This window comes from Prunus dulcis, chromosome 6 (genome assembly GCF_902201215.1).
Source record: "Prunus dulcis chromosome 6, ALMONDv2, whole genome shotgun sequence".
Lineage (NCBI taxonomy): Eukaryota > Viridiplantae > Streptophyta > Magnoliopsida > Rosales > Rosaceae > Prunus > Prunus dulcis.
Genome location: NC_047655.1, coordinates 6,309,726 through 6,335,320, shown reverse-complemented (window position 1 = coordinate 6,335,320; position 25,595 = coordinate 6,309,726). Strand labels below are relative to the sequence as shown.

Here is a 25,595-nt window from a genome sequence, read left to right as displayed (position 1 = left end):
TTAAAGGGCGCTCCAATTTTCACCAATAAACAACTTCCAACACAAATTGATGGTACCATGTCCCTAGTATTTGCTAGAAAACCAACCTGTAATTGGATTCTGATCCATAAGAATATTGTTCCCAAGCCTTTCTCTAGCCCCTTCCTTTTCCTTCTTAATTTATCATGGAATTGTGATAAGCATATGATAAAAGCGTAAAGGAAAAAATATTAATTAACTTGGCATCATAAAATATTTCATCCAATTTGGTCAAACCATATTAAAGAGTACATAATGGAACAACAAACTTGAATTACTAGAAAGCATTTAGATCATCAGAGCCTTTGTTATGCACAGGCCAATACACAAGAAATAAGCCAACCAACATTCTCATCTGCCTAATTTTAAACCCTGTTCATGAAAGAAGCTAGAAGGATACAAAAGTAGAAGATAAAACAAAAAGGGCCATCGGCAAGTTCTAAATCTTGGTTTATCTTTCCTTCACAGTTAGCTTAGTGCGTGGGGAAGCCATGCTGCTTATGAGGTTATAACTCTGAGGAATATCTATCTTTCTATATACAAGGTGACAGACAATCCAAAACAATCACTAATGCCATGACATTTAAATTTCTTGCACATGCCTGCAAATTTGTGCAGCTTTCCTTCTGATTGATCACTGAAATCTTTCCCCATCAAAATTAATTATGTCACTGTGTCCTGCATTTTTGTCATTACAACGTGAGATTATTATTCACTCTAAAAGGAAAGAAGGCAAACTCCTAAACAAGCTTGAGCCTAAATATTTTCTAAAACAAATGAAGTGAGAAGTGGAGAGCACTACCATGACTATAATTGACTAAGAGGTTTCTTCAGTGGGATATCACATGAACCAAAAAATTAGTTAAATGATAGGTACTAGCCACCAAGTACTCCACCATTGATAAATTTTGACTTAATTTGGATTTACAGATTCACTCAACAAGAGTCTCAGTGACAAACCTTGACAATGAATTGAGTTTATCTCTGGTCCTGTCAGTTCTATTCCATCATCATTAAGCAATGTGATTCCAGATGACGTTATGTTATAAGGGAAGGTCAGAAGTGATGATATGGGCGACTTTGCCAGCTTGATGAACCTCTTCCCTACAAGAGAAAACGAAAGTGTGGAATCAGTAATAGGGGAAAACAGTTTTGGATTCCACGTATTGTCATCACTGTCATCATCTCATTAAAAGGTCAAATTTTCTCCAACTCTGGAACCATAAACTGTTATGACCATTCAATTCTAATTATATACAGTAAAATCATCGGTTTTAAAAAGATATCCACATCAATTTTGCTAAACAAATCAATCAAAATGAAAAAAGGGATTAATTGTTGCTGTTAATCTTCTGATAGCTTCTGGAAGGCATTGAAGAGAATATAGGGCACACAGATTCATACATATTAACAAACCTAAGAAATAGAGTTGCATATATTCTGAAAGAAACATAACCATACAATTAGATTTGCAAAGAGACCTCATCTGAATAACTAAGCAGCAAGAGTCTGCTTCATGACAGTTTAATAATTTTCAAGCTAAAGCATATATTGGGCAAACCAGATTTAGAATCCAGCACTAGACGTATGGTCACAGCATGGGCCCAGTGAATCCCCAAAGCAGCAACAAGATGAGAATCGTATCCTGTATGATCCTCCACTGCTTTTTCCCTGCTCTGCCCTGCACAAATAAAATATATTGCATTCATAACCCATACCGAGGATATCACAATCTGACAATACTGTCCTACCTTGAAAAGAATACTGGCAGGCTTCATCACGAGTTTGAGACCTCACTTGGTTTGTAACAACAACAGGGATTCGTGAAAATTCAGCAAGCGACCTGAATATGTTAAAGAGAGAAAAGGAGCTTTATCACCATCAGAAAGATACAACCACCAACACCAATAAAGTTTCAAATGTCTAGGATTCTCACTTAATAAAGGAAATATGCCAACCCAATAAATGCTGCCTGGCAGGTCCCTGTCCATATTCCCTGGAAAAAAAAATATCAGCATTCTTAACAACTGCAAGAAAACTGGATAATCATTAAATATGACCATTCTATGGGAAGACATGTCTAAGGACACAAAATAATGAAATAAAAGGATTCATAGAGCTGAACTAAAGAAGGAAAACAAATATCATACGAAATACACAACCCATATTTTGACAATCTAACAGAGATATGACAATATATACCAATCTTATCCCTTGCCTAGTACCTAGACAGGGATGTCAAACATGTTGAGGAATGAGTGGGTTCTCGAATCATCCTATAAACAGTTAATAAAGTAAGGAAACATATTTGATTATTCAGAAAGCTAATTCTACTCATATATAGCCCTTCTAACACATCAGAGTTTTGTGATCTAAAATTAGGGACTGATTGTCTTGTGAGTCGTGTGTGTGTGTGTGTGTGTCTGTGTCTGTGTGTCTGTCTGTGTGTCTGTCTGTCTGTCTGTCTGTCTCTCTCTCTCTCTCTCTCTCTCTCTCTCACTCATGCAACGATATACACACGGATATGGAGATGAGTATATAACATGTGAAAAGGCATCACATTATGCTGGCTTGACATCACTAACTTTAAGAGGAGTGACATTTCGATCTCAAGTTTTGTTTAAAACTCGAATTATCACTATCTCAAATGGACGATTCAAAATTTTATAGGACAATGATGGGAAAAATTACAAAAGTTAAAGAAACAAATGTAAAGAAAATGCAGCCAACACACAACTGAATATTTAAATCGTAAAACATAACGTAACAGAGAGAAAACGAAACAATCATTGGAAAAACAAAAATCACAAACACAGTTGAAAATATTATTTTGGAAAACAAGATATGGGATCAGATGAGTGAATGACAACAAGCTTACAACTCCAGTCTCAGTGTCAGTGTTAGTGGTGTCTATCCCCCTCACTTCCCCCTCATTATTGAATTGCCAGGATGCATGTCATTGCAATATATAGATTTATAAGGAAACAACTCACCTGGACCTGGGAAATGATAGTTTTTTTAGGAGAGACGTCAGAGAAAAAGTAATGTACAAGAACGAAAATTATACAAGATAATGCTGTGCATAACAATAACAACATCCTTAACCAAAAATACTGTCTCAAAGTAACCCTCAGTCATCCAACAATGTCTTGTACCCAAATAGAAAATATTTCCAGTACATAAACAATAGCAACAGCATTTAGATTTATCACCCATCAAACAATGTTTCCAGTACATAAAATCTGTCTGCAATTTCTGAGCAATTACTTTTATGAGAAACTTCATGCAAAGATAAAATCTGTCCACTGTGCTCTTGCATCAGCGGACAGAGGTTTGTAAGGGATCTTTGGTTGAAACAGAGGTTCTCCTATTGTCCCATACAAAATAAAATAGAAATTCCATAAAACAGAATTAATACCAGAAATTCCGGATACAAGTGAGAAGGCATTTTCACCTCCCGCCATCCCCACGACCACGGTAATACCTTTATGGTCGTCAAAGATGCACCAGTTCATTGTCCACAGATGCAAATTAATTTCACAGTGATACTTTTATCAACGGCAACGAAGCAGGATCCACTTCATCTTTCGACAGTAATTGAACTATCAACTCCGTTGTTGATGCATCTGCAGATAAACCCCATTTGTTGAATAAGTACCATCGCCCTTGATGTCTCTTTGTTACTGATAAGCCCTCTGATAATTGTGTTATATGTGCAACCATCTGGAGAACAGCCTTTCCCTTCCATTTCAACCAGCAAATTTTCTGCTTCACTTGTTAGGCCTCCAATACAGAGTCCATTAATCATTATAGTGTATGTCCTGACATCAGGCCGAAGTCCTTTTGATGATAAACCACAAAACAGATCCCTTGCAGATTCAATTTTTCCAGCTATGCACAAACCTTCAATAAGAATATTGTAAATCACAATATTAATACCCAACTTCTTCGCTTCCATCTCTCCAAACAATTGCATTGCCCTAGAAAGTTGTTGGTTTTTACACAGGCCATCCAGTAAAATAGACTAAGTTTGAACATTTGGAAGCTGGCCACAAGCTTGCATCTCGGAGAACAACTTTTGTGCATCATCTATTCTACCCGCTTTGCAAAAACCGTCCAGAAGAGTGTTATAAGTAATGGTATTTGGAACCAGTCTCTTATGAGACATATCCAGAAAAAGCATCATGGCCTCATCTACTTTTTTATGCTTACAATATCCATTTATCAATGTGCTGTAACTAACAACATTAACCAATGAGCCCTTGCTAAGCATTAGTTCAAAAACTTTTTGTGCCTTTCCTATTTGTCCTCGCAAACAGTAACCATCCATGAGTGAACTGTACGTAACTGTATCAGGATCAATATCTCTCTGAATCATCATTTCAACTACGCCTTCTGCTTCCACGACCATCCCCTCCTTACAAAGTGTGTCTACCAAGATGTTGAACGTGAACACATTTGGAAAGATATTTTTACTCACCATGTCATTCAACAACCTTGTAGCTTTTTTCCAATCGCCTAATTTGCAAACTCCATGAATCAAGGATGTATAGGTAATGACATCTGGGGCAATACCCTTGCTCATCATTTCTGAGAAAAGGTTAAATGCATCATCCACTAGTGTATCCTTACAAAGACTGTCGATGATTGTGTTATAGACAACTAGGTCAGGCTTGCAAGCTCCTTCCTCCATCTTCCTAAGCAACTGAATAGCAGCACTATTGTTACCTTTCATGCAAACGGCCTTTACTAGTGTGCCATAAGTAATCACATTAGGCTGACAATTACCTCCCGCAATCATTTTGTTGAAAATTCCTGCCGCCTCCGCCACTCTATTCCCAAGAAGAAAGCCGTTGATTAGAGTAGTGAAGGTAAAGACATCTGGTTGAAGACCAAGTTTGAAGAATATTCCCAAGACAGATAAACTAAAACCCATTTGGTTTAGATGACACTAACAACTAATGAGAATGGTTAGAGTGCACACACTAGGTCCAATTCCGGACGCACCCATTTGGTTATACAACCAGATGACTGCCGAATAATGTTTCAATTTCGCAACTTGACCCAATATTTGATTGAAACGAACAACTGAAGGCGGAGGACGCATTTGAAGCATTCTATCAAACACATTGAAAGCATCCTCAACAGTTGTGATTTTGGGTGAGTTTCTCACTGGCTGCTCTAGTTGGGTTCTTGTAGATTTGATTGGTTTAGAAGGTTGAGAGTGAAGGAAAGCAAAGTAATCTTTGGCGAAAACAACAATAGTGGAGTTAGAGTGAAGACAATGCATACCTCTCCATCTCCTGCTGCTGCAATAAGAAGAAGAAGCAGCAGCTATATTCCGCATCATCATCTTCAGCATCTCTCGAATAATAGCACTGACACTGAGTAAGAAAATGTGCAAAACTAGCCTTTATTTAAACACACTAAAATTCTAAACGAACTTCATTCAAACACGCTTTTTGACATCTTCCACTTGTTGGGGTGTGCACGGAACAGCCTCCTCCATGGCTTTAGAATTGAACCATCCCCTTTCGGGGCCCCTTTTAATTGCACCGTACTCTTGAAATTTTGGTCAAATCTCACTTTGCCCCTCAAACTCAAAATGACCCAGTTTCATCCATTAATCGAGGTTTGATAACCCACTTTACCTTTTCCCTTTAACTTCATCCAAAAGTCTTTTAACTTTGATTATGTGGCAATGATGTATTTGTAATTTCGTACACATGGATAATTATCTATCAATTGAGTGGGTGACATGGCAAATGGTGCCCACCTCCACATAAGAAACTTTAAAATCAATTTAAAATAAGAAATTTAAAATAAATAATAATAAAAACTATCAGCCCCAAGTCACCCCTTTCTCGACCCCAATCCCTAGCAAAAACCCTATTTATAAAGGCAAAAACCCTTTTTAGTCTAGGAAAAGGAAAAAGTAAACTTTAAGAAATAGGAAAGCAAATTAACTAATAAGAGATCCTTTAACAAGAATGAATCTTTAAGAATTAGGAAAACTAATAATATGCATTCTGCATCACCTTACTATCACCACCGTCACCACCGCCGCCACCTGCACCACCACCACCACCCCCCTTACCCCCACCTCTACCACTACCACCTCCACTATCAACCTACCATCACCACCACCACAACCACTACCAGCATTATTACCATCACTGCCACCGCCACCGCCACCACCTCCACCACCACCTCACTCCCACCACCACCATCACTATCACCCCCACCTCCTCCACCACCTCACTCCCATCGCCACCACCACTACCACCCCCACCTCCTCCACCACTACCTCCCCCACAAACCACCATCGCCACTGCATTGCCATCACCACTGCCATCGCCATCACCACCACCGACATCGCTATAAACACCATTAAAATCAATAATAAAATTCTAACAAACTCAATTAAAATCTATACACAAATTCAGTCAAAATCTATATGGAGTTTGTAGAATTTAGTCAAACTTAATTAAATTCAATTAAACTCCATCAACTTTATAACTCTTTTAAAATCATTTAAAATCTAAATTGAATACACCCTCCTAAGTCAAAATTTATCAATGGTGGTGTACTTGGTGGCTCGTACCTATCATTTAACTAATTTTTTGTTCATGTGATATCCAAATGAAAAAACCTCTTAGTCAATTATAGTCATGGTAGTGCTCTCCAATTCTCAATTCATTTGTTTTAGAAAATATTTAGGCTCAAGCTTGTTTAGGAGTTTGCCTTCTTTCCTTTTAGAGTGAATAATAATCTCACGTTGTAATGACAAAAATGCAGGACACAGTGACATAATTAATTTTGATGGGGAAGGATTTCAGTGATCAATCAGAAGGAAAGCTGCACAAATTTGCAGGCATGTGCAAGAAATTTAATGTCATGGCATTAGTGATTGTTTTGGATTGTCTGTCACCTTGTATATAGAAAGATAGATATTCCTCAGAGTTATAACCTCATAAGCAGCATGGCTTCCCCACGCACGAAGCTAACCTTGAAGGAAAGATAAACCAAGATTTAGAACTTGCCGATGGCCCTTTTTGTTTTATCTTCTACTTTTGTATCCTTCTAGCTTCTTTCATGAACAGGGTTTAAAATTAGGCAGATGAGAATGTTGGTTGGCTTATTTCTTGTGTATTGGCCTGTACATAACAAAGGCTCTGATGATCTAAATGCTTTCTAGTAATTCAATTTTGTTGTTCCATTATGTACTCTTTAATATGGTTTGACCAAATTGGATGAAATATTTTGAGCTTATCACATGACTCAAATAATCAAAACAGTTTATGATGCTAAATTAATTAATATTTTTACCTTGACACTCATATCATATGCTTATCACAATTGTATGATAACTTAAGAAGGAAAAGGAAGAGGCCAAAGAAAGGCTTGGGAACAATATTCTTATGGATCAGAATCCAATTATAGGTTGGTTTTCTAGCAAATACTAGGGACATGGTACCATCAATTTGTGTTGGAATTTGTTTATTGGTGAAAATTGGAGCTCCCTTTAAAAGTAAGACAGTTATCTTCATCCCAGAAAAAGAAAGTAGGAGACTTGTAACTTCAGATGAGACCCAACGGCATGCAATAGACTGTGGAATCATGTGGCCCTGCAGTTGGAAGAGGCCTTGTAATTTTCAGTCCAATTAATGTTTGCCTATAGGCTATAAAGTGTGGCAGCAAAAGAGTGCTATAATGTTGATGACTTAGACCTATCTAGTGTCTGCCATCAATGTGCTATTTGTAGGCCCATCACATCAGTAGCAAGTTATCCTTGCCAAAACTTGAAAAAATCATTTTAGAGACAAATTCATGAACTTAGGTATGGTATTAATAAATAAATGTGTTTGTTTACAACATCATAACTCTTCCGAGTCAGGCTGCCAGCGTCTGTTGTGAAATCCACGCCCTGACTTGGAAAAATTATGGTGTAATCAAGTGATTGTCTAAACTACAAAGAGGGGGGCTTCTCTTACACAAACTAATAAGGTGTCATAGGTAGTGGCTTGCACCTTTCCTTGCCGGAAAAAGTTATGGAGATGCTAGAAATTGCCCTTCTGTTTGTGCCCATAAAGTGTTTGACGAAATGCCTCAAAGAAGCTTCAATGGAGAGCTTTTTCGACTATGAATATTGTGAAAACATCATTGTGTAATAAAACACTGTCACGTATATGTCTCTTAACTTTTCAATTTGGGACAATACTCTTAACAATAACTAGTATGATGCACAATGTCATTTATAAAATACAAAACCTCATTTACCACATTTACCCTTGATACGTGAATGCAAAAGATGCAGTTGCGATACTCAATAATCCTAGGAAGGGCATGAAATTAAGAAGTATTGAAAGAAGTAAATCTTTTCATGCCTTAGTTAAAACCTTGACGCATGCGTATATTTGGGCAAACATTGACGTAAAGGTTAATAGTATTTTATAGTAATAATAAATAAATACTTTTTTTGGTCAAAAAATAATTAATTAATTAGAACCCCATTATACTGGCTCTCTCTCTCTCTCTCTCTCTCTCTCTCTCTCTCTCTCCACATCATCATCATCCCAAACTCTCTCCACATCATCATCATCCCAAACCCTATTACCACTGCAGACGGTGTATGATTTTTTATTTTTTATTTTAATTTTTTTATTTTTGTTAAATTTGCAGAAATAGAGATAGGAGGGTTGGCATGGGGCCCTGAGTTGGGATGAATCTGGGCAATCGGCAGACTTGATTAATGATAAATTTCCTTACTTTAAACTATTTGATTCCTTCCCTTTCCCTTTGTCTCTTCGATTTCTAATTCTTCTCCTTGATCCCTTATTTCCTCTTTGTTCTACTGCTCAAGTGTTTACTCTAAACCTATGGACTGTTCTACATCAATTGGTAATCAGAGCCTTCCTTCACTTTCGTTTGCGTTTGCTCTCTACCATGGTGCCCCAAACCGTGGCCAGCCTTGCAGAACAATTTCATGCGTTCCAAGACAAAGTTTCTGACGATATCGCTGGCATGGAAACCTAACTCTCCAAACTCAGCGTTGACCTCAAAGACGAGTTGGTACAGGCTCTCACACATCGTGCGAAGACGGACCTGGCCATCACCAAACTCCAAGACTCCGTTCAGTTGCTTATCAATCACTTTCGGGTTGGACATGCTGAACCTTCTTCTACCTCCGCAGTGCTCTCGAGTTCCTCTACACCACCACCAAAAAGTGGCCTTCTGCCCAATCCACTAGTGGATAAAAAAACTCAAGGCCGTGCCATACGGCATGCCTCATATGTCACATCCCAATATCAACTCTGCCGTAGCACGATATTGTCCGCTTTGGGCCCCCCTCTCTGCCTGCACGGTTTTGTTTCTGGGAGCTCACGAGCAACTTCCCAGTGGGTCACCCATCCTGGGATTGCTCTGGCCCCCAACTCACTTAACTTCGGAGTTCATACGACTCCGAAGCCAGTGAGCTCTCAAAAAGCCTCGTGCTAGATGGATGCGGGTGTGCACATATAAGGCACATCACCCCCTCTCCATTGGTTAATGTGGGATCTTACAATCCACCCCCCTTAAGGGCCCGACGTCCTCGTCGGCACACTCGCACCACACGGCAGAGTGGCTCTGATACCAAATTGTTACACCCCAGGATCAACTCCGCCGTAGCACGATATTGTCCGCTTTGGGCCCCCTCTCTGCCCGCACGATTTTGTTTCTGGGAGCTCACGGGCAACTTCCCAGTGGGTCACCCATCCTGGGATTGCTTTGGCCCCCAACTCGCTTAACTTCGAAGTTCCTACGACTCCGAAGCCAGTGAGCTCCCAAAAGGTCTCGTGCTAGATAGATGCGGGTGTGCACATATAAGGCACATCACCCCATCTCCGTTGGTTGATGTGGGATCTTACATCATAGCTCAACTGGGCTTTCACTTGATGAGCCTAAGGCTCAATTGGAGTCCCCCTTTTCTTTTGGGTCTCTGGCGCCACCCCATTATACCCAACACACAACGGGCCCTTCTATAGTTCCACATGATCAAGGCACTCATCCCCCTCGCCATTTTGACAACGATGTCATCCGCCACATCAAGCCTACCACTCTTACTTTTGATGGTCGTGAGGATCCTACAATGTTGCTTGATTGGGTTCAAGCCATGGAAGATTATTTCACTTGGTACGACTTGACGTATGCTCATAAACTTCGCATTGGTAAGATGACGCTATAGGGAGCCGCTAGACAATATTGGAATTCCATGGAGGATCAACTATACCAATTTGGATAGCCACCTGTGACTCTCTGGGACGAGATGAAATTAAAGCTTCGCGAACAATACCTTCCCCTCTTTTATCGCCATCAATTATATGACCAATTATGGAACCTTTCACAAGGAAGTTTAACCGTTAATGAATTCCACGCTCGTTTTATCGAACACAAGATACGTGCGGGAATTTGTGAAGAAACCGACATCACTATGTCTCGCTTTACCCATGGTCTTCGGGACGATATCAAACGTGAAGTCCGGAGGTTTCGTCCGCATACTTTGGATGCATATTGCCACGCATTGGAAGCTAAAACTTTTTTGCGTCCACAAAGTCGATATACAGGGCATACTGGGCACTCTTCCACTCATACTCCAAACTGTAGTACTCTTAACTCTAAATATGGCGTTGTCAGTCCACCTACTCCTACGATACCTGCAACAGAAAAAGGACCAGCCCCATCCACGACTGCTCATATCGAATGCTATTGTTCCCACGCTAAGGGCCACATCGCCTCCCGTTGTCCCTACAGAACTGTAACCCTTGGTTCCCTCAATGAAGACTCTTGTGTGGATGAGTATGTGGAGCCCCTTGAACCTGTTTATGATCCAGAACTTGATAATTGATGCGAGGAAGAGGCATTTCACCAACTAAGTGTTATGTGTTGTATTTATTCAGCACCTACATCTCCACCTCTTAATTCATGGAAGCGCACAAGTATCTTTCAAACCTATGTCCCTTGCGGTACCAATAGATGCCAACTAGTTATTGATGGGGAAAGTGCGCTGAATGTTATCTCTCAAACTACTGTCGATCGCCTTCATCTTCAAGCTGAGCCACACCCTCATCCTTTTTATGTTGGCTGGGTCGATAAAACTAGGTTACCTGTTACTGAAAGATGTCTTATTCTTCATCAATTGGGTCCCTGTCACGAGCAACTTTATTGTAATATCCTACCTATGAGTGTCGCACATGTGCTCCTAGGCCGGCCATGGCTTTATAACCGCCGTGTGAAAAGTTGCGGCAAAGAGAACACCTATACTTTTCAACATGAAGGAAAGAACATAACACTAAAGCCTTCCAATCCGGCCATTAAACTAATGATGTTCAACCAACACTGTCAATTAAAGAGAAGGCTTCGAAGCATCGATTGAGTATTTTATCACATGTAGACTTTGCACACGAACTGCAAGAAACTGGTATGGTCTTTGCTCTCTTGCTTACACCGGCATCTAACTACACCCCCACTCCACTTGCCGAACCCATACAACAGCTCCTCACTGAATTCTCTGATGTCATATCTGATGACTTACCAAATGACCTACCTTCAGTGAGAGAGGTTCAACATGTCATTGACCTTGTTCCTGGTTCGCAAATTCCTCATCTTCCCCATTATCATATGAATCCACCTAAGCGAGTATAATTGAATCGTCAAATTTAGGGGTTGTTGGCTAAGGGATTTATTCGTCATAGCTTAAGTCATTGTGCTGTTCCAGTTCTCCTTACCCCCAAAAAGGATGGTTCCTGGTGAATGTGTGTGGATGGATAGTCACACTGTAAATAAAATTACAGTTAAGCATCGTTTCCTCATCCCGCGACTTGAGGATATGTTGGATGATTTGGCTAGTTCCCAATGGTTTTCTAAGATAGATCTTCGCAATGGCTACCATCAAATTTGTATTCGTGAAGGAGATGAGTGGAAAACCGCGTTTAAAACCCCTGATGGCTTATATGAGTGGCTTGTGATGCCCTTTGGCATGTCTAATGCACCCAACACGTTCATGAGGGTGATGACTCACGTGTTATGACCTTATATTAGTAAATTTCTGGTGGTTTATTTTGATGTCATACTATTATACAGTCGCTTTCAGGAGGAACATCTCCAACATCTTAGGACGATATTCTTTACTTTACGAAAGGAAAAACTGTACGCCAACTTAAAAAAATGCTCGTTTCTTCAACCACAAGTTTTATTCTTAGGGTTCAATATTTCTGCAGTTGGGGTTAGCACAGATCCTGCCAAGGTGGAGGCTATTACTGGTTGGCCAACACCCACGACTTTGACAGAGGCACGCAACTTTCATGGTCTTGCCTCTTTTTATCGACGATTTATTCCAGGGTTCAGTAGTATTATGGCACCAATAACTGACTGTACGAAACAAGGAGCTTTTCTTTGGACCCCTGTGGCCGCCAAGGCCTTTACAATTTTGAAGCAGAAGATGACTCAAGCGCCTATTCTTCGACATCCTGATTTGACTAAAGTCTTTGAAGTCGCATGTGACGCTTCCGGAGTTGGGATTGGTGGTGTGCTTAGCCAATAAGGAGTTTTATGATGTGGTACAAGCACTTCGGTATTGGCAATATTACCTACTGCCAAACGAATTTGTGTTGTATTCAGATCATCAAGCTTTGAAATACCCACTCTCAACGCACCATTAGCAGTCGACATGTTAAGTGGTCCGAATATCTCCAGATCTTTACATTTGTTTTACGACACCGTCCGGGCATTGACAATAAGGCAGCCGATGCCCTTAGTCGCGTGGCTACTATTTTGCACACAATGACAGTTCAGGTAACAGGGTTCGATCGTATTAAGGCTGAGTATTTGTCTTGTCCAGATTTTGGCATGAAGTTTCCAATGGTAACCGTCGCGAGAATGCAGACTTTATTACAAGGGATGGGTTCTTATTTCGAGGAACACAATTATGTATTCCCCGTACTTCTCTCCGTGAATTCCTTGTTTGGGAACTACATGGTGCCGGCCTCGGAGGACATTTTGGAAAAGATAAGACTATTGCCTTGGTGGAAGATCGTTTCTATTGGCTGTCGTTAAAACGTGATGTTGCTCATCTCATCTCCCAATGCCACACAAGCCAGCTAGCTAAAGCTCGCAAACGTAACACAGGTTTATATACCCCTCTACCAATACCTCACGCCCCATGGAAGGATCTTAATATGGATTTCGTGCTTGGTTTACCTAAGACTAGTCGCGACTATGACTCTATCTTTGTCGTAGTTGATCGTTTTTCTAAAATGGCACATTTTCTGCCTTGTGCCAAACATACTGATGCTTCTTGTGTGGCCAAGTTATTTTTTAAGGAAGTAGTCTGTTTGCATGGCCTCCCCGTCTCCATTGTTTCTGATCGTGACATCAAATTTGCTAGTTAGTTTTGGAAGACTTTGTGGAAGCTTTTCGGTACTACTTTGAAGTTTTCTTCTGCTTTCCATCCCCAAACTAAGGTGGTTAATCGCATCCTTGGTGATTTACTCCGCTGTTTAGTTGGGGATAAACCTGGTAATTTGGATCTCTTGTTGCCTGTGGCTGAGTTTGCTTATAACAACTCAGTTAATTGAAGTACCAGTAAAAGTCCTTTTGAGATTGTTCATGGATTTTCTCCCCGATTACCGGTTGATTTAGTTGCTCTTCATGTGGCTGCCCGTGCCTCAAATTCTACTACGTCATTTGTGTCACACCCCGGACCGGCTCCGCCGTAGCAGGATATTGTCCGCTTTGGGCCTGGCTACATTCTCACCAGCCAGCACGGTTTTGTTTCTGGGAGCTCACGGAGCAACTTCCCAGGGGGTCACCCATCCTGGGATTGCTCCAGCCTCCAACTCGCTTAACTTCGGAGTTCCTACGAACTCGAAGCCAGTGAGCTCCCAAAAGGCCTCCCACAAGTTGGGGGTATCCCATCTAGCAAGATATTGTCCTCTCTGGGCCCACTCGACAGTGTCCCGCAAGGATTTGTTCCGGGGCAGCTACATTCTCACTCCCCAGAGGCCTCCTACTAGATGGATGCGAGGTGTGCCATATAAGGCACATCACCCCCTCTCCGTTTGGTCGATGTGGGATCTCACAATGCTCTGATACCAAACTGTCACACCCCGGACCGGCTCTGCCATAGCAGGATATTGTCCGCTTTGGGCCTGGCTACATTCTCACCAGCCCGCACGGTTTTGTTTCTGGGAGCTCACGAAGCAACTTCCCAGGGTGGTCACCCATCCTGGGATTGCTCCGGCCTCCAACTCGCTTAACTTCGGAGTTCCTACGAACCCGAAGCCAGTGAGCTCCCAAGAGGCCTCCTACTAGATGGATGCGAGGTGTGCCATATAAGGCACATCACCCCCTCTCCGTTTGGTCGATGTGGGATCTCACAATTTGCTGAACATATTCAGCAACTGCATGATGACGTCCGTAGGCATATATCCATGCACACCGACACTTATAAACTGGCAGCCAATGCTCATCGTCGTCAACAAGAGTTTCAGGAAAGGGATTTTGTTATGGTGTGGATTTGTCCTGAGCGTTTTCCTAAGCAATCTTTTAAGAAGCTTCATGCTCGTCAATGGGTCCTTATTGTATCATTAAGAAGCTTGGGTCCAATGCTTACTTGATTGAGTTGCCCGCAGATATGTATACAAGTCCCATTTTCAATGTTTCTGATTTATCTCCTTATTGGGGCACCTTTTCTCCTCCTATTTTTATGGATGTTGCTCATGGTTCCACTCCTCCTATGGTGCCGCATATTCCTTCTACTAGTTATGTCCCTACATATCAGATTGAGGACGTCTTGGATCATGAAATTATGGCCTCGTCTATTGGAGGTCCTACCCGTTATCTGGTTCGTTGGGTTGGAAGGCCTGCTACTGAGGATACTTTGATTACAGAAGCTAAATTTCGCCAGTTGGATTCCACTCTTCTGCAAAGTTATCAGGATGCTCTTCATGATCTTGATTTGGCTGCATCCCATCCTTCCATCATCCATACTTACAAACGTCGTCATCATCAGTAATCTTGGTGTACTCGCCGGTGTCGAGTTCTTTTTCGGTGGGAGAGAATGATGCAGAATGCATATTATTAGTTTTCCTAATTCTTAAAGATTCCTTCTTGTTAAAGATCTCTTATTAGTTAATTTGCTTTCCTATTTCTGAAAGTTTACTTTTCCTTTTCCTAAACTAAAAAGGGTTTTTGCCTCTATAAATAGAGTTTTTGTAATCTTTTAAGGCAGACTTGATTAATGATAAATTTCCTTACTTTAAACTCTCTAATTCCTTCCCTTTCCCTTTGTCTCTTCGATCTCTAATTCTTCTCCTCGATCCCTTATTTCCTCTCTGTTCTGCTGCTCAAGTGTTTACTCTAAACCTACGGACTATTCTACATCATGGGGTTAGTAGTGGGGGCGATGGTGGGTGGTGGTGGAGGTGGTGGTGGTGCTAGAGGGCGGCACCGACGATGATTGTGGTGGTGGTGGTTGTGGTGAAGGCAACGACGATGATGGCCGTGGTGGTGGGGGGGGGGCGGCTATGGTGATAGTCATGATTGATGGTGGTAGTAGAAGTGATGAAATTATATCTTGAGAATAAAAACAATATATGAATAATGCTACTCTAATCACATTTGTATACCACATCCCTATACCATCTTATATGGCAGTTGAGGTGGACAGTCACATCAATTAAAATTATTTAATATTTTATTTTATTTTACAATTTATTCCAGTATTTGTTTTTCTAATTGTCCTTAATTTGGATTTCCAGATTCACTCAACAAGAGCCTCAGTGACAAACCTTGACAATGAATTGAGTTTATCTCCGGTCCAGTCAGTTCTATTCCATCATCATTAAGCAATGTGATTCCAAATGATGTTATGTTATAAGGGAAGGCCAGAGGTGGTGATATGGGCGACTTTGCCAGCCTGATGAACCTCTTCCCTACAAGAAAAAAACGAAAGTGTGGAATCAGTAATGGGGGAAAATAGTTTTGGATTCCACGTTGTCATCATTGTCATCATCTCATTAAAAGGTCAAATTTTCTCCAACTCTGGAACCATAAACTGTTATGACCATTCAATTCTAATTATATACAGTAAAATCATCGGTTTTAAAAAGATATCCACATCAATTTTGCTAAACAAATCAATCAAAATGAAAAAAAGGGATTAATTGTTGTTGTTAATCTTCTGATAGCTTCTGGAAGGCATTGAAGAGAATATAGGGCACACAGACTCATACATATTGAAAAACCTAACAGATAGAGTTGCACGTATTCTGAAAGAAACATATCCATACAATTAGATTTGCAAAGATACCTCATATGAATAACTAAGCAGCAAGAGTCTGCTTCATGACAGTTTAATAATTTTCAAGCTAAAGCATATATTGGGCAAACCAGACTTAGAATCCAGCACTAGACGTATGGTCACAGCATGAGCCCAGTGAATCCCCAAAGCAGCAACAAGATGAAAATCGTATCCTGTATGATCCTCCACTGCTTTTTCCCTGCTCTGCCCTGCACAAATAAAATATATTGCATTCATAACCCATAGGGAGGATATCACATCTGACAATACTGTCCTACCATGAAAAGAATACTGGCAGGCTTCATCACGAGTTTGAGACCTCACTTGGTTTGTAACAACAACAGGGATTCGTGAAAATTCAGCAAGCGACCTGAATATGTTAAAGAGAGAAAAGGAGCTTTATCACCATCAGAAAGATACAACCACCAACACCAATAAAGTTTCAAATGTCTAGGATTCTCACTTAATAAAGGAAATATGCCAACCCAATAAATGCTGCCTGGCAGGTCCCTGTCCATATTCCCTGGAAAAAAAAATATCAGCATTCTTAACAACTGCAAGAAAACTGGATAATCATTAAATATGACCATTCTATGGGAAGACATGTCTAAGGACACAAAATAATGAAATAAAAGGATTCATAGAGCTGAACTAAAGAAGGAAAACAAATATCATACGAAATACACAACCCATATTTTGACAATCTAACAGAGATATGACAATATATACCAATCTTATCCCTTGCCTAGTACCTAGACAGGGATGTCAAACATGTTGAGGAATGAGTGGGTTCTCGAATCATCCTATAAACAGTTAATAAAGTAAGGAAACATATTTGATTATTCAGAAAGCTAATTCTACTCATATATAGCCCTTCTAACACATCAGAGTTTTGTGATCTAAAATTAGGGACTGATTGTCTTGTGAGTCGTGTGTGTGTGTGTGTGTGTCTGTGTCTGTGTGTCTGTCTGTGTGTCTGTCTGTCTGTCTGTCTGTCTCTCTCTCTCTCTCTCTCTCTCTCTCTCACTCATGCAACGATATACACACGGATATGGAGATGAGTATATAACATGTGAAAAGGCATCACATTATGCTGGCTTGACATCACTAACTTTAAGAGGAGTGACATTTCGATCTCAAGTTTTGTTTAAAACTCGAATTATCACTATCTCAAATGGACGATTCAAAATTTTATAGGACAATGATGGGAAAAATTACAAAAGTTAAAGAAACAAATGTAAAGAAAATGCAGCCAACACACAACTGAATATTTAAATCGTAAAACATAACGTAACAGAGAGAAAACGAAACAATCATTGGAAAAACAAAAATCACAAACACAGTTGAAAATATTATTTTGGAAAACAAGATATGGGATCAGATGAGTGAATGACAACAAGCTTACAACTCCAGTCTCAGTGTCAGTGTTAGTGGTGTCTATCCCCCTCACTTCCCCCTCATTATTGAATTGCCAGGATGCATGTCATTGCAATATATAGATTTATAAGGAAACAACTCACCTGGACCTGGGAAATGATAGTTTTTTTAGGAGAGACGTCAGAGAAAAAGTAATGTACAAGAACGAAAATTATACAAGATAATGCTGTGCATAACAATAACAACATCCTTAACCAAAAATACTGTCTCAAAGTAACCCTCAGTCATCCAACAATGTCTTGTACCCAAATAGAAAATATTTCCAGTACATAAACAATAGCAACAGCATTTAGATTTATCACCCATCAAACAATGTTTCCAGTACATAAAATCTGTCTGCAATTTCTGAGCAATTACTTTTATGAGAAACTTCATGCAAAGATAAAATCTGTCCACTGTGCTCTTGCATCAGCGGACAGAGGTTTGTAAGGGATCTTTGGTTGAAACAGAGGTTCTCCTATCGTCCCATACAAAATAAAATAGAAATTTCATGAAACAGAATTAATACCAGAAATTCCGGATACACGTGAGAAGGCATTTTCACCTCCTGCCACACCCACGACCACTGTAATACCTTTATGGTCGTCAAAGATGCACCAGTTCATTGTCCACAGATGCAAATTAATTTCACAGTGATTCTTTTATCAACGGCAACAAAGCAGGATCCACTTCATCTTTCAACAGTAATTGAACTATCAACTCCATTGTTGATGCATCTGCAGATAAACCCTTCTCCACCATTTGTTGAATAAGTACCATCGCCCTTGATGTCTCTTTGTTACTGATAAGCCCTCTGATAATTGTGTTATATGTGCAACCATCTGGAGAACAGCCTTTCCCTTCCATTTCAACCAGCAACTTTTCCGCTTCACTTGTTAGGCCCCCGATACAGAGTCCATTAATCATTATAGTGTATGTCCTCACATCAGGTTGAAGTCCTTTTGATGATAAACCACAAAAGAGATCCCTTGCAGATTCAATTTTTCCAGCTATGCACAAACCTTCAATAAGAATACTGTAAATCACAATATCAATATCCAACTTCTTCGCTTTCATGTCTCCAAACAATTGCATTGCCTTACAAAGTTGTCGGTTTTCACACAGGCCATGCAGTAAAATAGAATAAGTTTGAACATCTGGAAGTTGGCCACAAGCTTGCATCTCGTAGAACAACTTTTGTGCGTCCTGTATTCTGCCTGTTTTGCAAAAGCCGTACAGAAGAGTGTTATAAGTAATGGTATTTGGAACCAGGCCCTTATGAGACATATCCAGAAAAAGCATCATGGCCTCATCTATTTTTTTATGCTTACAATATCCATTTATCAATGTGTTGTAACTAACAACATTAACCATCGAGCCCTTACTAAGCATTAGCTCGAAAACTTTTTGTGCCTCGTCCATTTCTCCCCGCAAACAGTAACCATCCATGAGTGAACTGTATGTAACCGTATCAGGTTCAATACCTCTTTGAATCATCATTTCAACCACACCTTCTGCTTCCACGACCATCCCCTCCTTACAAATTGTGTCTACCAAGACGCTGAACGTGAACACATTTGGAAAGATATTTTTACTCACCATTTCATTCAACAACCTTGTAGCTTCTTTCCACTCGCCTAATTTGCAAACTCCATGAATCAAGGATGTATAGGTAATGACATTTGGGGCAATACCCTTGCACATCATTTCAGAAAAGAGGTTTAATGCATCATCAACTAGTGTATCCTTACAAAGACTGTCGATGATTGTGTTATAGACAACTAGGTCAGGCTTGCAAGCTCCTTCCTCCATCTTCCTAAGCAACTGAATAGCAGCACTATTGTTACCTTTCATGCAAAAGCCCTTTACTAGTGTGCCATAAGTAACCACATTAGGCTGACAATTACCTCCCGCAATCATTTTGTTGAAAATTCCTGCCGCCTCCGCCTCGCTATTCTCAAGAAGAAAGCCGTTGATCAGAATGTTGAAAGTAATGACATTTGGTTCAAGACCAGCTTTGAAGAATTTTCCCAATACAGATAAACTAAACCCCATTTTGTTTAGATGACAACAACAATTTGTGAGAATGTTTAGAGTATAAACATTAGGTCCAATTCCCGACACATCCATTTGGTAATACAAGGAGATGACGGCCGAATAATGTTTCAATTTCACAACTTGACCCAATATTTGATTGAAACGAACAACTGAAGGCGGAGGACGCATTTGAAGCATTCTATCAAACACATTGAAAGCATCCTCAACAGTTGTGATTTTGGGTGAGTTTCTCACTGGCTGCTCTAGTTGGGTTCTTGTAGATTTGATTGGTTTAGAAGGTTGAGAGTGAAGGAAAGCAAAGTAATCTTTGGCGAAAACAACAATAGTGGAGTTAGAGTGAAGACAATGCATACCTCTCCATCTCCTGCTGCTGCAATAAGAAGAAGAAGCAGCAGCTATATTCCGCATCATCATCTTCAGCACTCAAACTCAAAATGACCCAGTTTCATCCATTAATCGAGGTTTGATAACCCACTTTACCTTTTCCCTTTAACTTCATCCAAAAGTCTTTTAACTTTGATTATGTGGCAATGATGTATTTGTAATTTCGTACACATGGATAATTATCTATCAATTGAGTGGGTGACATGGCAAATGGTGCCCACCTCCACATAAGAAACTTTAAAATCAATTTAAAATAAGAAATTTAAAATAAATAATAATAAAAACTATCAGCCCCAAGTCACCCCTTTCTCGACCCCAATCCCTAGCAAAAACCCTATTTATAAAGGCAAAAACCCTTTTTAGTCTAGGAAAAGGAAAAAGTAAACTTTAAGAAATAGGAAAGCAAATTAACTAATAAGAGATCCTTTAACAAGAATGAATCTTTAAGAATTAGGAAAACTAATAATATGCATTCTGCATCACCTTACTATCACCACCGTCACCACCGCCGCCACCTGCACCACCACCACCACCCCCCTTACCCCCACCTCTACCACTACCACCTCCACTATCAACCTACCATCACCACCACCACAACCACTACCAGCATTATTACCATCACTGCCACCGCCACCGCCACCACCTCCACCACCACCTCACTCCCACCACCACCATCACTATCACCCCCACCTCCTCCACCACCTCACTCCCATCGCCACCACCACTACCACCCCCACCTCCTCCACCACTACCTCCCCCACAAACCACCATCGCCACTGCATTGCCATCACCACTGCCATCGCCATCACCACCACCGACATCGCTATAAACACCATTAAAATCAATAATAAAATTCTAACAAACTCAATTAAAATCTATACACAAATTCAGTCAAAATCTATATGGAGTTTGTAGAATTTAGTCAAACTTAATTAAATTCAATTAAACTCCATCAACTTTATAACTCTTTTAAAATCATTTAAAATCTAAATTGAATACACCCTCCTAAGTCAAAATTTATCAATGGTGGTGTACTTGGTGGCTCGTACCTATCATTTAACTAATTTTTTGTTCATGTGATATCCAAATGAAAAAACCTCTTAGTCAATTATAGTCATGGTAGTGCTCTCCAATTCTCAATTCATTTGTTTTAGAAAATATTTAGGCTCAAGCTTGTTTAGGAGTTTGCCTTCTTTCCTTTTAGAGTGAATAATAATCTCACGTTGTAATGACAAAAATGCAGGACACAGTGACATAATTAATTTTGATGGGGAAAGATTTCAGTGATCAATCAGAAGGAAAGCTGCACAAATTTGCAGGCATGTGCAAGAAATTTAAATGTCATGGCATTAGTGATTGTTTTGGATTGTCTGTCACCTTGTATATAGAAAGATAGATATTCCTCAGAGTTATAACCTCATAAGCAGCATGGCTTCCCCACGCACTAAGCTAACTGTGAAGGAAAGATAAACCAAGATTTAGAACTTGCCGATGGCCCTTTTTGTTTTATCTTCTACTTTTGTATCCTTCTAGCTTCTTTCATGAACAGGGTTTAAAATTAGGCAGATGAGAATGTTGGTTGGCTTATTTCTTGTGTATTGGCCTGTACATAACAAAGGCTCTGATGATCTAAATGCTTTCTAGTAATTCAATTTTGTTGTTCCATTATGTACTCTTTAATATGGTTTGACCAAATTGGATGAAATATTTTGAGCTTATCACATGACTCAAATAATCAAAACAGTTTATGATGCTAAATTAATTAATATTTTTACCTTGACACTCATATCATATGCTTATCACAATTGTATGATAACTTAAGAAGGAAAAGGAAGAGGCCAAAGAAAGGCTTGGGAACAATATTCTTATGGATCAGAATCCAATTATAGGTTGGTTTTCTAGCAAATACTAGGGACATGGTACCATCAATTTGTGTTGGAATTTGTTTATTGGTGAAAATTGGAGCTCCCTTTAAAAGTAAGACAGTTATCTTCATCCCAGAAAAAGAAAGTAGGAGACTTGTAACTTCAGATGAGACCCAACGGCATGCAATAGACTGTGGAATCATGTGGCCCTGCAGTTGGAAGAGGCCTTGTAATTTTCAGTCCAATTAATGTTTGCCTATAGGCTATAAAGTGTGGCAGCAAAAGAGTGCTATAATGTTGATGACTTAGACCTATCTAGTGTCTGCCATCAATGTGCTATTTGTAGGCCCATCACATCAGTAGCAAGTTATCCTTGCCAAAACTTGAAAAAATCATTTTAGAGACAAATTCATGAACTTAGGTATGGTATTAATAAATAAATGTGTTTGTTTACAACATCATAACTCTTCCGAGTCAGGCTGCCAGCGTCTGTTGTGAAATCCACGCCCTGACTTGGAAAAATTATGGTGTAATCAAGTGATTGTCTAAACTACAAAGAGGGGGGCTTCTCTTACACAAACTAATAAGGTGTCATAGGTAGTGGCTTGCACCTTTCCTTGCCGGAAAAAGTTATGGAGATGCTAGAAATTGCCCTTCTGTTTGTGCCCATAAAGTGTTTGACGAAATGCCTCAAAGAAGCTTCAATGGAGAGCTTTTTCGACTATGAATATTGTGAAAACATCATTGTGTAATAAAACACTGTCACGTATATGTCTCTTAACTTTTCAATTTGGGACAATACTCTTAACAATAACTAGTATGATGCACAATGTCATTTATAAAATACAAAACCTCATTTACCACATTTACCCTTGATACGTGAATGCAAAAGATGCAGTTGCGATACTCAATAATCCTAGGAAGGGCATGAAATTAAGAAGTATTGAAAGAAGTAAATCTTTTCATGCCTTAGTTAAAACCTTGACGCATGCGTATATTTGGGCAAACATTGACGTAAAGGTTAATAGTATTTTATAGTAATAATAAATAAATACTTTTTTTGGTCAAAAAATAATTAATTAATTAGAACCCCATTATACTGGCTCTCTCTCTCTCTCTCTCTCTCTCTCTCTCTCTCTCTCCACATCATCATCATCCCAAACTCTCTCCACATCATCATCATCCCAAACCCTATTACCACTGCAGACGGTGTATGATTTTTTATTTTTTATTTTAATTTTTTTATTTTTGTTAAATTTGCAGAAATAGAGATAGGAGGGTTGGCATGGGGCCCTGAGTTGGGATGAATCTGGGCAATCGGCAGACTTGATTAATGATAAATTTCCTTACTTTAAACTATTTGATTCCTTCCCTTTCCCTTTGTCTCTTCGATTTCTAATTCTTCTCCTTGATCCCTTATTTCCTCTTTGTTCTACTGCTCAAGTGTTTACTCTAAACCTATGGACTGTTCTACATCAATTGGTAATCAGAGCCTTCCTTCACTTTCGTTTGCGTTTGCTCTCTACCATGGTGCCCCAAACCGTGGCCAGCCTTGCAGAACAATTTCATGCGTTCCAAGACAAAGTTTCTGACGATATCGCTGGCATGGAAACCTAACTCTCCAAACTCAGCGTTGACCTCAAAGACGAGTTGGTACAGGCTCTCACACATCGTGCGAAGACGGACCTGGCCATCACCAAACTCCAAGACTCCGTTCAGTTGCTTATCAATCACTTTCGGGTTGGACATGCTGAACCTTCTTCTACCTCCGCAGTGCTCTCGAGTTCCTCTACACCACCACCAAAAAGTGGCCTTCTGCCCAATCCACTAGTGGATAAAAAAACTCAAGGCCGTGCCATACGGCATGCCTCATATGTCACATCCCAATATCAACTCTGCCGTAGCACGATATTGTCCGCTTTGGGCCCCCCTCTCTGCCTGCACGGTTTTGTTTCTGGGAGCTCACGAGCAACTTCCCAGTGGGTCACCCATCCTGGGATTGCTCTGGCCCCCAACTCACTTAACTTCGGAGTTCATACGACTCCGAAGCCAGTGAGCTCTCAAAAAGCCTCGTGCTAGATGGATGCGGGTGTGCACATATAAGGCACATCACCCCCTCTCCATTGGTTAATGTGGGATCTTACAATCCACCCCCCTTAAGGGCCCGACGTCCTCGTCGGCACACTCGCACCACACGGCAGAGTGGCTCTGATACCAAATTGTTACACCCCAGGATCAACTCCGCCGTAGCACGATATTGTCCGCTTTGGGCCCCCTCTCTGCCCGCACGATTTTGTTTCTGGGAGCTCACGGGCAACTTCCCAGTGGGTCACCCATCCTGGGATTGCTTTGGCCCCCAACTCGCTTAACTTCGAAGTTCCTACGACTCCGAAGCCAGTGAGCTCCCAAAAGGTCTCGTGCTAGATAGATGCGGGTGTGCACATATAAGGCACATCACCCCATCTCCGTTGGTTGATGTGGGATCTTACATCATAGCTCAACTGGGCTTTCACTTGATGAGCCTAAGGCTCAATTGGAGTCCCCCTTTTCTTTTGGGTCTCTGGCGCCACCCCATTATACCCAACACACAACGGGCCCTTCTATAGTTCCACATGATCAAGGCACTCATCCCCCTCGCCATTTTGACAACGATGTCATCCGCCACATCAAGCCTACCACTCTTACTTTTGATGGTCGTGAGGATCCTACAATGTTGCTTGATTGGGTTCAAGCCATGGAAGATTATTTCACTTGGTACGACTTGACGTATGCTCATAAACTTCGCATTGGTAAGATGACGCTATAGGGAGCCGCTAGACAATATTGGAATTCCATGGAGGATCAACTATACCAATTTGGATAGCCACCTGTGACTCTCTGGGACGAGATGAAATTAAAGCTTCGCGAACAATACCTTCCCCTCTTTTATCGCCATCAATTATATGACCAATTATGGAACCTTTCACAAGGAAGTTTAACCGTTAATGAATTCCACGCTCGTTTTATCGAACACAAGATACGTGCGGGAATTTGTGAAGAAACCGACATCACTATGTCTCGCTTTACCCATGGTCTTCGGGACGATATCAAACGTGAAGTCCGGAGGTTTCGTCCGCATACTTTGGATGCATATTGCCACGCATTGGAAGCTAAAACTTTTTTGCGTCCACAAAGTCGATATACAGGGCATACTGGGCACTCTTCCACTCATACTCCAAACTGTAGTACTCTTAACTCTAAATATGGCGTTGTCAGTCCACCTACTCCTACGATACCTGCAACAGAAAAAGGACCAGCCCCATCCACGACTGCTCATATCGAATGCTATTGTTCCCACGCTAAGGGCCACATCGCCTCCCGTTGTCCCTACAGAACTGTAACCCTTGGTTCCCTCAATGAAGACTCTTGTGTGGATGAGTATGTGGAGCCCCTTGAACCTGTTTATGATCCAGAACTTGATAATTGATGCGAGGAAGAGGCATTTCACCAACTAAGTGTTATGTGTTGTATTTATT

The 25,595-nt window shown here is 40.5% G+C and overlaps 3 protein-coding genes and 1 pseudogene across 8 annotated transcripts; all 4 read right to left on the bottom strand.

Annotated features, from left to right (window-relative positions):
- Positions 1-224: 224 nt before the first annotated feature.
- Positions 225-5,516, bottom strand: LOC117632932 (annotated as a pseudogene).
- A 516-nt stretch (positions 5,517-6,032) lies between these two features.
- On the bottom strand, positions 6,033-9,186 carry LOC117630168 (glycine-rich cell wall structural protein 1-like). Its single transcript, XM_034362914.1, has 3 exons — positions 8,912-9,186; positions 6,258-6,396; positions 6,033-6,149 (listed from the first exon to the last, which is right to left on the bottom strand). The coding sequence occupies exons 1-3, from the start codon at positions 9,184-9,186 to the stop codon at positions 6,033-6,035; spliced, it is 531 nt and encodes a 176-aa protein (XP_034218805.1).
- A 6,530-nt stretch (positions 9,187-15,716) lies between these two features.
- On the bottom strand, positions 15,717-20,244 carry LOC117629528 (putative pentatricopeptide repeat-containing protein At1g12700, mitochondrial). 6 transcript variants are annotated; one of them, XM_034362036.1, is made up of 6 exons: positions 18,303-20,244; positions 17,763-17,883; positions 16,821-16,880; positions 16,636-16,727; positions 16,367-16,566; positions 15,717-15,989 (listed from the first exon to the last, which is right to left on the bottom strand). In XM_034362036.1, exon 1 carries the CDS (start codon positions 20,240-20,242, stop codon positions 18,422-18,424), a length of 1,821 nt encoding a protein of 606 aa, XP_034217927.1. In that variant the 5' UTR covers positions 20,243-20,244; the 3' UTR covers positions 15,717-15,989; positions 16,367-16,566; positions 16,636-16,727; positions 16,821-16,880; positions 17,763-17,883; positions 18,303-18,421. The 6 variants fall into 6 exon arrangements, with proteins under 6 accessions (XP_034217927.1, XP_034217929.1, XP_034217925.1 ...); XM_034362038.1 differs by having other exon boundaries at positions 16,447-16,566; XM_034362034.1 differs by having other exon boundaries at positions 15,717-16,566.
- A 430-nt stretch (positions 20,245-20,674) lies between these two features.
- LOC117630167 (glycine-rich cell wall structural protein 1-like) lies at positions 20,675-23,829 on the bottom strand. The gene is made up of 3 exons (XM_034362913.1): positions 23,555-23,829; positions 20,900-21,038; positions 20,675-20,791 (listed from the first exon to the last, which is right to left on the bottom strand). Exons 1-3 carry the CDS (start codon positions 23,827-23,829, stop codon positions 20,675-20,677), a joined length of 531 nt encoding a protein of 176 aa, XP_034218804.1.
- Positions 23,830-25,595: the final 1,766 nt, after the last annotated feature.